Source organism: Crinia signifera, chromosome 3 (genome assembly GCF_055691185.1).
Source record: "Crinia signifera chromosome 3, ASM5569118v1, whole genome shotgun sequence".
Taxonomy (NCBI): Eukaryota; Metazoa; Chordata; class Amphibia; order Anura; family Myobatrachidae; genus Crinia; species Crinia signifera.
This window is the reverse complement of record NC_139219.1, coordinates 323728362-323742461: the sequence shown is the minus strand read 5'-3', so window position 1 is coordinate 323742461 and position 14100 is coordinate 323728362. Positions and strand designations below refer to the sequence as shown.

General features: G+C 46.2%; 1 protein-coding gene across 1 annotated transcript in view; it reads right to left on the bottom strand.

Moving 5' to 3' along the window:
- The window catches only part of KIF13B (kinesin family member 13B), a 138701-nt gene that overhangs the window by 93036 nt on the left and 31565 nt on the right, over positions 1-14100 (bottom strand). Inside the window, 3 exon segments of the mRNA XM_083178791.1 lie at positions 651-743; positions 1611-1671; positions 2401-2413. Coding sequence (XP_083034917.1) covers positions 651-743; positions 1611-1671; positions 2401-2413 — 167 coding nt within the window.

Below are 14100 nucleotides of genomic sequence, written 5' to 3'. Positions count from 1 at the left end.
ACATAACCATTATAACCACAGCAAGACACTAAAACAGTGGAAGAAATCGGAGTTCCAGCACGGACAAGCCATAAAAATACAGAGCAGATGACATCGGTGTGGTATAATCCGTCTATATTCAGAATGTGGATACGGACGGGAGGTCACATAACCCTGTCAATACTGGCAGAAATGACGACAGGAGGCACATTACTCCCTCAGAGTGGTTGGGAGGAACGCCAATGATAACCCCAAGGGATATACTTACTGAAAGGTTGGTTTTAACTGGTCGATTTTTATTGATTTTAAATCGATCTAAACGGATTCAGTGTTCAAGGGCTGAATCACACATTTACTAACATTCAAAAATCAATTATAAAAATGGCCTCTTAGTACATTTAACCCTTTGAGCGCCAAGCAAATTTGTCAAAATCGGTGTGGAAATTGCCAAGCCAACATTTGTATTCATTATAATGACCGGTAATGTTACCTTATATAAGAATTTTTTTATTTTTTTTTTACACAACATGTTTTGTTTGATTCTATATAACAAATGTGAGCAACGCTGCAATTTTTAGCAGACATTTTGAACATCTCTCAAAGGGTTAAGACCAAAACAAAACATGAATTTTGGTATATTTAAAAATAGATTAAAACCAGATTAAACTTACCGGTCTGGCCGTAGGCGAATATGCAGGCATTGTACCCCTCAAAGGCATTTTGGAGAATGTTCTCGCCAAGGCACTGGAAGACGACATCTTGTCCTGTGGAGATGATAAAATATAGCATTACACGTCACATTCCTCGTCGGCATCCCGGAGGAGGGAATCCCACAGCCTGATCCTAACCCTCCCCACTAGCGCCTACACCTAACCCCTGCACCCAAACCTAACTCCCCTGCAGCCTAACTCCCAATGCCCGCAGCCTACCCCTAAGCCCCCCACTACTGCTTGAACATAACACCTCCCCATCCCCATCCTGACCTTAACCCGCCCCACATAATCACAAATCAGCATGCTGTCTGTCGGTATTCTGGTATCTGCATCCTGACCTCTTAGACCAGGCATAGGCAACTTGTGGATCTCCAGCTGTTGTTGAGCTACAAGTCCCAGCATGCATTGCCACAAGTTTGCTATTAGGGAACGCTAAAACTGTGGCACGGCATGCTGGGAATTGTAGTTTTACAACAGTTGGAGAGCCTTAGTTGCCTACGCCCACCTTCCAGCACAGTTCTTCTGATGGCAAGCGGGATGCCGCGTCTGTATACTAAATATATACAGTGACCTTTTAAAAGACTTAAAGCCTGGAATATGATAAAAATCAGAGCACACCTTCCGCCGTACAGTGTTGGACCCAAAGCCGCGCACCTTCAGGCCTAACACCCTACAGAATGACTTTACATTGGACTTTGCAGTGTTTTTTGCCTCCTACCTGTACAATCCCATCAATGTGAAGCAGCAGCAGGGATTGTGCTGTCGCATAATGGTCTGTCCTCAATGAGAATAAGCCCCAGCAGTAAGCCTGACTTGTGCCATCCTTTCACCAACCTCGCCCGCTTCCATCAGCGGAGCACCCAAGGCTATGTCCACAATTACTACAGCTTATCCATTAGGTGCCATGCGCTACTTTACCTGCAAATTTCTCTTTAACAGATTCATCCATAGACCAGAAGCAGTGATCGTAGGCGAAGACCTGCGCAGACAGGAGAGTGCGGTTAGGGGGACACCCTACTATCGGACGGCCATTCATAGCACTGCCTGCATGGTAACAGCACTGCTGGCTGGCAGGATCATGGTTTTTAAAAGGGCGATCAACCTTCAAGTAACTTTATTACCGGTAGACACCCTCTTGCAACTTTTACCAAATACATTGCTTACATTTTCTGTCTGCCATCCCGGCTTTCCGATCCTGCTAACTCTCAACTCTATGGGTGGGTGGGGGGGTTCAAGTGTTTTACACACCAGCTGCCACTAGATGGCACCCAGACTGAACAATTCAAGTGATCACAGCCGCCGGCGCGGACATTAGGGTTGTGCTGTTCCGTCATTTTGACAGGCTGGTAACTAGTAAATATCTAATGCCTGCAAAGCATTCCAGTTCTCCTCCCCAGCTGGAATCTTGCGGTCACATCCTGCTTGGACGTCCCCACTACATCATCTGTCAGCCACTGACTGCAGCAGAGAGCACTGGGCTGGGACGCGGAATCTAACAGGAAGAGCATTAGGCCTCTGTGTACCGAGAGCCAACAAGGGACCCAAATCTTTCTGTTTTGATATTTAACAAAAAAAAAACCTGGACAGTCTGCAAAAACCGGACCCACAATCCCGGCATTCCTGCAGCTGGCGGGGGCCTCATCCACGTGACCGACATCAGCTGCTGCACAATATTTACAGAGCATTACAGATTAAGGGTTTCGCTTACTTTTGGCTGGCTCCTGGGAGATTCATGGGAACCCAACGGGAAAACATGAGGAGGAAATAAGCAGAAAGACGCGTTAGTTCATATCGGCAGGGCAGAACATATACATAGAACATATAATTAACCATTTCAGGAAATACGGTCAGCGGTCGCGTCTCCAGAACACCCCCCAGAGACCTGGAGCCATGTCTGAGATCTCCGGTAGCTGACATTTAATAAGCTGGGAGAATTTGCAGCCGAAAACAGAGACGCTGCGTTCAGATTCCATCTAGTGCGAGTGATATTTTCAAGGAGTAGAAGCCCCGCAGGATCGGCCTTATCGGCTTTACGTGTGCAAGAGGGCCCGATGCCAGACAGTATCGGTGGTACGGTCATGGTAGAATTAAACCTAGCCACCATTCGATAAATGAGAGGACGGATCGGGACCAAGGGGTCAAACCAATTAGGGGCGAGTCGTTTCATGAAACTCGCCAACTGCACACGCATGTGCATAAAGTAGAAGCCAATCAGTGCCCAACTTTGCAGGGGAAATGTCAGAAGCTGATTGACTGCTACCTTACCTCTCTCCAAAGCTTAGTAAGTATTCCTCAATATCACCTGATTAAGGCCTGTGTGGCAGCTACACTCTCTTCAGTCACTCGCGGCCCCCAGTTGAATAACACTTCCATTAATTGTTCTGTAATTACAGAGGAAATTAGAAAGAACAGGCACTTCCTCAGGGAGCCGTAAATGAATTGTCTCCCTCTGTGTGCGGTGCGGTTTCCCTGTCTCCGGAGAGGCTGAAGGTATCTCACCATGAAAAGTGATAAACCACCAACCAATCAGCTCCTACCTGTCATTTTGTAAACACAGCCTGTAATGTGGCAGCTAGGAGCTGATTGGCTGGTGGTTTATCACTCTTCATTTTATCACTTTACAAGCTTAGTACATCTGGCCCGGAATCTCATAGCGGGAGTCTACAAGACCCCGGTCATCAGATTACCCCAACACAGTGATGAAAGATTACGATGTGTCCGTCCCCCCCCTTCAATGGCCAAACATTGGAGAGAGATAAAGTACCAATTAGCTCCTAACTCATGATACAGTCTGCATTTGAAAAAAATTACAGTTAGGAGCTGGTGTGTTGCCACAAGTTTGTGTTCATTTCCAAAACCAGTGTTGTGGTGCTGCTAGCACAGTGTGGTCTGTATTCCAGCGCAGAAATGCAGACCAGACCTTGCATCTGCTCCCGCGAACTGTCATTTTATCATGTCGACAGTCTTTATATATAGACACCATGTTGTCGACAGGTAAAATGTGTCAACAGACAACACATCAAAGTATTCAGAAAGTGGACAACCCCAATTGTGTAGCCAAACGACCCCCGTGTTCAGCGGGTCCCCGTGCCATCACTGAACGATATTGTTTTCTGATACCGTTCAGTATCGGGACGCAATATCGTAACCGGTGGCTGCTATTGTTAATTATATCGGCTGCGGATGTTCTTGTTTAAACCCTGGACGCAGCTAAATAAATGACACAAAAGGATATAGGGGCAGATTTATTACGCTTGGAGAAGAGATAAACTGGAGAGAAGGCAAAAGGAGAAGTGCCAGCCAATGAACTGTGTTTGAAAATGACAGTTGGGAGTTGATTGGCTGGTGCTTTATCTCCTTTTGCCTTATCTCCTGTTTATCTCCAGTTTATCTCTTCTCCAAGCTTAATAAATCTGCCCCATAATGATAAAAATAAAAACCACCCATGGCCAGATGTACTAAGCTTTAAAAAGGTGATAAAATGGAGAGAGATAAAAGTACCAGCCAATCTGCTCCTAACTGCCATTTTTCACACACAGCCCAGGACTTAGGAGCTGATTGGCTGATGCGTTATTACCTTCCCCTTTATCACTTTTCAAGGCTTTGTACATCTCGCCGCCAATGAGTAAAAATGGCGCAGGATCCATCGATTTAAAAAAAAATAAAAAAAGACTTCAAAAAGTATTTTGCGTTCTGAAAAACAACAACCCTGCACCCTGTAGACTGAAATCGCACAGAAACTGGGACGCAGAGGTACACCTTGGCTGGGCACAGACCTGGCTACGGCGCCCTTCTCATTTTGCGCAGGGCATAGTAGAATCCTGGCCTTGGTTTATCTGCGCCTAGGCCGGCGTCAATGTTGCGGGTAGCGATAACAGAGACGGGAGGGAAACAGAAACAGTTTACCTCAGAAGTAAACCGAGCACATATCGAAAACTAAAGTCAAACTCCCGAGAAGAATTGCTGGCGTCAAACAGCACAGCACCAGTAACACAACGCACATTATATACCCATCTGCTCTAGACCCCTAAACAAAACGCACACAAGGCCGGATTAATCCTGGGGATCATTTTAATAATCTCTGGTATTTGGAAAGTCAGTGCTCCACAAATGCTTTTTTTTGTCTCCATTTCAGAAGTCAAAACAGATTGCGGTACAAACTCTTGGGAGATTAACACAGCTTGACTTCCACATAAGCCCATGTTCGTTGTGCATTAACACATGGCTAAAATTAATCCGACAGCACAAGCTGGCGAGGATGGCGAGCCAGGCCCCCGATACCCCAGCCGCCGTCTACCCCTTTGTGGTGTCACTCCTGGGCAGATGTGGGCTCAGCGCCGGCACAAAGCGAGCCGCGCGTGGGACACTAAGCTCCCCGTCTGCAGAAAATCACATTTATTTCGGCCTCTCAGGGGGGTGCCCAGTGAAATTTTAAGAAGTTATGCCACTCTCCGCACAGGATTTCTAAGTTCTGTGGAATGCACTCCAAAAAGTGATAAAGTAGAGTGTGACAAACAGCCAATCAGCTCCTAACTGCCAGGACACATCCTGGGTTGCAAAAATGGCAGTTGGGGGCATATTCACTCTCCGCTTTATCACTTTTTGATACATCTGGCCCTTAGGCTCCAGTTCATCCACCACACATGAAGCATTACTAGCACTTACATTAAACCATCAACATTTATTATAAAGCAAATCAAGATGGCCGCCTGATATGGCATCACCTCAACAGATCAGAATCTTTCCTCTAGACTGGGAGCGAGATGATAAAGCGCAAGAGTCTCAGTGGGCTGCCATTTTGGGCCGAAGCATCGGATTCCTCGAGGCAGCTCTGGCAGCCATGACAACAGCGGCTAGGGCCTAGGAATAGCCCATAATGGGGTTAAGATTTCCCTTGAGGTAAAATTCGAAGCGCTCTCAATTTTTAACATCATCCAGACTCACCAAGTTTGGTCTCGGTCAGGGTTTAGACGATACTATGACAGAAACCCTCATGGTTTCCACATTGATCGTCTTACGCGCACCATATAACATTACACATGATATGCCCTGTTCTTTCTCACAGGTCACATGCACATGGGTGAAATTTAAGAGGAGGGTTCACATAAACATGACCCTGCAGTGCTTCCATTATACCCACGCTTACTGGGCGGGTCATGGCGCAGGCCGCATGTATCAAAACTCTGTGTTTCTACCCAGATTGGCACACAGCAGCACATGCAATGCCAGCGTCAGGGGTCAGTGTACCTCTGTATTGTACGTACACCGGATTAGTGATGCCATTCTAAGAAAAAGCATTGGGCAGACACTTGGGGCAGCAAATGCGGCTGGTTGGTGGGATTTGAGCAAAGGTGTATGAGGGCACACCTGCACAGACACCATACAGTACAGATTCAGGTGAGACCATCTCTGGGGTGTCTACACACGAGCAGCGGGGTAACAATGCCAGAAGCCAGGGTCTAGAATATATCGCACAAATACACTACGGAGAGAGCGCTGCACCCAGAGTATCGCATATAAACAGTCATTATTTCCATTGTGCTGTCTGATGCCCCGGTACACAGTGAGTCACACACTACACAGCACAACCCGCCATCAATATTTACACAGCAGCAATGTGTACACATAGCGATAATCACACTTGGGAAGTATTGCTGGGATGGGATGACAGTACCGGCAATCATGCAGAGACTTGGGAAGTATTACTAGGCTGTACAGTACCGGCAATCACGCAGAGACTTGGGAAGTATTGCTAACCCGGGATAACAGTACCGGCAATTACGCAGAGACTTGGGAAGTATTACTAGGCTAGGTACTACATACTGGAGGTCTCCCAGTACCGGTCTATAATCTATATGTACATACAGATGCACAGTGCCACTTCTCATGTACTACATACTGGAGGTCTCACAGTACTGGCCTATTATCTATATGTACATACAGATGCACAGTGCCACTTCTCATGTACTACATACTTGAGGTCTCTCACAGTACCGGCCTATAATCTATATGCACATACAGATGCACAGTGCCACTTCTCATGTACTGCATACTGGAGGTCTCACAGTACCGGTCTATATCCTATATGCACATACAGATGCACAGTGCCACTTCTCATGTACTAAATACTGGAGGTCTCACAGTACCAGTCTATATCCTATATGCACATACAGATGCACAGTGCCACTTCTCATGTACTAAATACTGGAGGTCTCACAGTACCGGTCTATATCCTATATGCACATACAGATGCACAGTACCACTTCTCATGTACTACATACTGGAGGTCTCCCAGTACCGGTCTATATCCTATATGCACATACAGATGCACAGTGCCACTTCTCATGTACTACATACTGGAGGTCTCACAGTACCGGTCTATTACCTATATGCACATACAGGTGCACAGTACCACTTCTCATGTACTACATACTGGAGGTCTCCCAGTACCGGTCTATATCCTATATGCACATACAGATGCACAGTGCCACTTCTCATGTACTACATACTGGAGGTCTCACAGTACCGGTCTATATCCTATATGCACATACAGATGCACAGTACCACTTCTCATGTACTACATACTGGAGGTCTCACAGTACCGGTCTATAATCTATATGTACATACAGATGCACAGTGCCACTTCTCATGTACTACATACTGGAGGTCTCCCAGTACCGGTCTATATCCTATATGTACATACAGATGCACAGTGCCACTTCTCATGTACTGCATACTGGAGGTCTCACAGTACCGGTCTATATCCTATATGCACATACAGATGCACAGTACCACTTCTCATGTACTACATACTGGAGGTCTCCCAGTACCGGTCTATTATCTATATGCACATACAGATGCACAGTGCCACTTCTCATGTACTACATACTGGAGGTTTCCCAGTACCGGTCTATATCCTATATGTACATACAGATGCACAGTGCCACTTCATGTACTAAATACTGGAGGTCTCACAGTACCGGTCTGTAATCTATATGTACATACAGATGCACAGTGCCACTTCTCATGTACTACATACTGGAGGTCTCCCAGTACCGGTCTATATCCTATATGCACATACAGATGCACAGTGCCACTTCTCATGTACTACATACTGGAGGTCTCACAGTACCGGTCTATATCCTATATGCACATACAGATGCACAGTACCACTTCTCATGTACTACATACTGGAGGTCTCACAGTACCGGTCTATAATCTATATGTACATACAGATGCACAGTGCCACTTCTCATGTACTACATACTGGAGGTCTCCCAGGACCGGTCTATAATCTATATGCACATACAGATGCACAGTGCCACTTCTCATGTACTAAATACTGGAGGTCTCACAGTACCAGTCTATAATCTATATGTACATACAGATGCACAGTGCCACTTCTCATGTACTAAATACTGGAGGTCTCACAGTACCGGGCTATAATCTATATGCACATACAGATGCACAGTGCCACTTCTCATGTACTACATACTGGAGGTCTCCCAGTACCGGTCTATATCCTATATGTACATACAGATGCACAGTGCCACTTCATGTACTAAATACTGGAGGTCTCCCAGTACCGGTCTATATCCTATATGCACATACAGATGCACAGTGCCACTTCTCATGTACTAAATACTGGAGGTCTCACAGTACCAGTCTATAATCTATATGTACATACAGATGCACAGTGCCACTTCTCATGTACTACATACTGAAGGTCTCCCAGTACCGGCCTATTATCTATATGCACATACAGATGCACAGTGCCACTTCTCATGTACTACATACTGGAGGTCTCCCAGTACCGGGCTATAATCTATATGCACATACAGATGCACAGTGCCACTTCTCATGTACTACATACTGAAGGTCTCACAGTACCGGCCTATTATCTATATGCACATACAGATGCACAGTGCCACTTCTCATGTACTAAATACTGGAGGTCTCACAGTACCGGTCTATATCCTATATGTACATACAGATGCACAGTGCCACTTCTCATGTACTACATACTGGAGGTCTCCCAGTACCGGGCTATAATCTATATGCACATACAGATGCACAGTGCCACTTCTCATGTACTACATACTGGAGGTCTCCCAGTACCGGTCTATATCCTATATGTACATACAGATGCACAGTGCCACTTCTCATGTACTGCATACTGGAGGTCTCACAGTACCGGTCTATATCCTATATGCACATACAGATGCACAGTACCACTTCTCATGTACTACATACTGGAGGTCTCCCAGTACCGGTCTATTATCTATATGCACATACAGATGCACAGTGCCACTTCTCATGTACTACATACTGGAGGTCTCCCAGTACCGGTCTATTATCTATATGCACATACAGATGCACAGTGCCACTTCTCATGTACTACATACTGGAGGTCTCCCAGTACCGGTCTATATCCTATATGTACATACAGATGCACAGTGCCACTTCATGTACTAAATACTGGAGGTCTCACAGTACCGGTCTGTAATCTATATGTACATACAGATGCACAGTGCCACTTCTCATGTACTACATACTGGAGGTCTCCCAGTACCGGTCTATATCCTATATGCACATACAGATGCACAGTGCCACTTCTCATATACTAAATACTGGAGGTCTCACAGTACCGGTCTATAATCTATATGCACATACAGCTGCACAGTACCACTTCTCATGTACTACATACTGGAGGTCTCCCAGTACCGGTCTATAATCTATATGCACATACAGATGCACAGTGCCACTTCTCATGTACTACATACTGGAGGTCTCCCAGTACCGGTCTATAATCTATATGCACATACAGATGCACAGTGCCACTTCTCATGTACTACATACTGGAGGTCTCCCAGTACCGGTCTATAATCTATATGCACATACAGATGCACAGTGCCACTTCTCATGTACTACATACTGGAGGTCTCACAGTACTGGTCTATATCCTATATGCACATACAGATGCACAGTGCCACTTCTCATGTACTATATACTGGAGGTCTCACAGTACCGACCTATTATCTATATGCTCATACAGATGCACAGTGACACTTCTCATGTACTACATACTGGAGGTCTCTCACAGTACCGGCCTATTATCTATATGCACATACAGATGCACAGTGCCACTTCTCATGTACTACATACTGGAGGTCTCCCAGTACCGGCCTATTATCTATATGCACATACAGATGCACAGTGCCACTTCTCATGTACTACATACTGGAGGTCTCCCAGAACCGGTCTATAATCTATATGCACATACAGATGCACAGTACCACTTCTCATGTACTATATACACTGGAGGTCTCCCAGTACCGGTCTATATCCTATATGTACATACAGCTGCACAGTACCACTTCTCATGTACTACATACTGGAGGTCTCACAGTACCGGTCTATAATCTATATGCACATACAGATGCACAGTGCCACTTCTCATGTAATACATACTGGAGGTCTCCCAGTACCGGCCTATTATCTATATGTACATACAGATGCACAGTGCCACTTCTCATGTACTACATACTGGAGGTCTCCCAGTACCGGTTTATAATCTATATGCACATACAGATGCACAGTGCCACTTCTCATGTACTACATACTGAAGGTCTCACAGTACCGGCCTATTATCTATATGTACATACAGATACACAGTGCCACTTCTCATGTACTACATACTGAAGGTCTCACAGTACCGGCCTATTATCTATATGTACATACAGATACACAGTGCCACTTCTCATGTACTACATACTGAAGGTCTCACAGTACCGGTCTATATCCTATATGCACATACAGATGCACAGTGCCACTTCTCATGTACTACATACTGGAGGTCTCCCAGTACCGGTCTATTATCTATATGCACATACAGATGCACAGTGCCACTTCTCATGTACTACATACTGGAGGTCTCTCACAGTACCGGTCTATTATCTATATGCACATACAGATGCACAGTGCCACTTCTCATGTACTACATACTGGAGGTCTCCCAGTACCGGTCTATAATCTATATGCACATACAGATGCACAGTGCCACTTCTCATGTACTACATACTGGAGGTCTCCCAGTACCGGCCAATTATCTATATGCACATACAGATGCACAGTGCCACTTCTCATGTACTACATACTGGAGGTCTCTCACAGTACCGGTCTATTATCTATATGCACATACAGATGCACAGTGCCACTTCTCATGTAATACATACTGGAGGTCTCCCAGTACCGGTCTATTATCTATATGCACATACAGATGCACAGTGCCACTTCTCATGTACTACATACTGGAGGTCTCTCCGAGTACCGGTCTATATGTACAGAAAGCTGCACAGTGCCACTTCTCATGTACTGCATACTAGAGGTCTCACAGTACCGGCCTATAATCTATATGCACATACAGATGCACAGTGCCACTTCTCATGTACTATATACTAGAGGTCTCACAGTACCGGCCTATAATCTATATGTACATACAGATGCACAGTACCACTTCTCATGTACTACATACTGGAGGTCTCACAGTACCGGCCTATAATCTATATGCACATACAGATGCACAGTGCCACTTCTCATGTACTACATACTGGAGGTCTCACAGTACCGGTCTATAATCTATATGCACATACAGATGCACAGTGCCACTTCTCATGTACAGCTTATGCCTCTCTCAATATCTCTTGCACACACTAATTATACTGTATCATACCACGTGTGTACAGCAAGCCCCATGCCAAGTCATCTCCTGACCACAGCAAGAGGCCTCGCTGATGCCAGGTGTGCCCAGGCTGCTTGGCTTACCTCCACATCATGGACATGAATATTACACACTTTTAAACCAGCTCAAAACCAATGCTTCGAAAGCTAGTCTGCTGCCTTGTGATTGCCTCAGTGTGTGTGCATGTGTGAGAGGAAGAGATGTAGTGTCACTCGCTGCCAACAGATGGCACTGTTTCGGAGATGCACAATCAGAAACCAGACATATATAGAGAGATGATAAAGTAGAAGTGGCACAAAACAATGCTCAGACTTATAACTAGGGGCCTCTGTGTCCCATGTAACCTGTTCTACTTGTAATAAAATCATAAAAATGCCAACTATGCAGAAGTGGAGAGAATGTTGCACACCGGCTAGTTTCCCCATCATAAATACACCGCGTAAAGAGGTCACATACCATGCACACGCATAAGCGGCCAGCAGAAGCCTGCAGTACGCTTCGCAGGCCACTAGATCAGACTTGGCGTTACCACTGTACGGTGGCATGCAGAAGTATTCAACCCCGGGAAAGTCAGATTTGTATTATTATGATGATTATGTATTGAAGATAAAAACGGAGAACATTCTGCTAGCATTCAGCCTGGGTGCTGTGCAAGCTCCACGTTTGCAGACAAAAGATATTGCAATTGGCTTTCACATAAAACTCCCCAAACAATTAAAATCTTCAGAACGTCGTTAAGTGCTGACTGATTTGCAATAAAAACGCATCACACAATTCCAGGACAAGAGTCATTGGTAAGACAGACACATCCGTACATAATACTTCTGCGTGCCGCTGTAAGCACAAGAACGGGTAACACTTAAGAATGACAAAGAAACATATAGACTTCCAGGAACAGGAAACCATTGTTACATTAATGTTACATAATGAGAATTTAGAATTCATGGTTCGATTTTCTGTATCGCAGATTAGAAGGACGGGCGACACACGCAGGAAAAACACAACATTCTACCAGGAGAGAAAGCGGCATATTTTCCTAATGAGTCAATGACAGCGCTCGCTGGCACACAGTCACATCCTATTAGGGCGAGAGGATGCCAGGAGCCAAGCGGAGAGATGCGGATAGTTATACATGACATCACTGGGAGGAGAAGGATGTATGGATAAAGGGGGAGAGAGAGAGAGAGAGAGAGAGAGAGAGAGAGAGAGAGAGAGAGAGAGAGAGAGAGAGAGAGAGAGAGAGAGAGAGAGAGAGAGAGAGAGAGAGAGAGAGAGAGAGAGAGAGAGAGAGCGCAGGGACAGAGCAGCCGGTGGAGAGATGCGGATATTACACATATGACATCACTGGGAGAAGGATGTATGGATAAAGGGAGAGAGAGAGCAGGGACAGAGCAGCCGGTGGGGAGATGCGGATAGTTACACATGACATCACTGGGAGGAGAAGGATGTATGGATAAAGGGAGAGAGAGAGCAGGGACGGAGCAGCCGGTGGAGAGATGCAGATAGTAGCACATGACATCACTGGGAGGAGAAGGATGTATGGATAAAGGGAGAGAGAGCAGGGACAGAGCAGCCGGTGGAGAGATGCGGATAGTTACACATGACATCACTGGGAGGAGAAGGATGTATGGATAAAGGGAGAGAGAGCAGGGACAGAGCAGCCGGTGGAGAGATGCGGATAGTTACACATGACATCACTGGGAGGAGAAGGATGTATGGATAAAGGGAGAGAGAGCAGGGACAGAGCAGCCGGTGGAGAGATGCGGATAGTTACACATGACATCACTGGGAGGAGAAGGATGTATGGATAAAGGGAGAGAGAGCAGGGACAGAGCAGCCGGTGGAGAGATGCGGATAGTTACACATGACATCACTGGGAGGAGAAGGATGTATGGATAAAGGGAGAGAGAGCAGGGACAGAGCAGCCGGTGGAGAGATGAGGATAGTACACACATGACATCACTGGGAGGAGAAGGATGTATGGATAAAGGGAGAGAGAGCAGGGACAGAGCAGCCGGTGGAGAGATGCGGATAGTTACACATGACATCACTGGGAGGAGAAGGATGTATGGATAAAGGGAGAGAGAGCAGGGACAGAGCAGCCGGTGGAGAGATGAGGATAGTACACACATGACATCACTGGGAGGAGAAGGCAGAGCAGCCGGTGGAGAGATGCGGATAGTTACACATGGCATCACTGGGAGGAGAAGGATGTATGGATGAAGGCGAGAGAGAGCGAGAGCGAGAGAGCGAGCGAGAGGGCGAGCGAGAGAGAGAGAGAGAGAGAGAGAGCGCGCGAGAGAGAGAGCGCGAGAGAGAGCGCGAGAGAGAGAGCGCGAGAGAGAGCGCGAGAGAGAGAGCGCGAGAGAGAGAGAGCGCGAGAAAGAGAGCGAGAGAGCGAGAGAGAGAGCAGCCGGTGGAGAGATGCGGATAGCAACACATGACATCATTGGGAGGAGAAGGATGTATGGATAAAGGAAGAGAGAGCAGGGACAGAGCAGCCGGTGGAGAGATGCGGATAGTCACATATGACATCACTGGGAGGAGAAGGATGTATGGATAAAGGGAGAGAGAGCAGGGACAGAGCAGCCGGTGGAGAGATGCGGATATTACACACATGACATCACTGGGAGGAGAAGGATGTATGGATAAAGGGAGAGAGAGCAG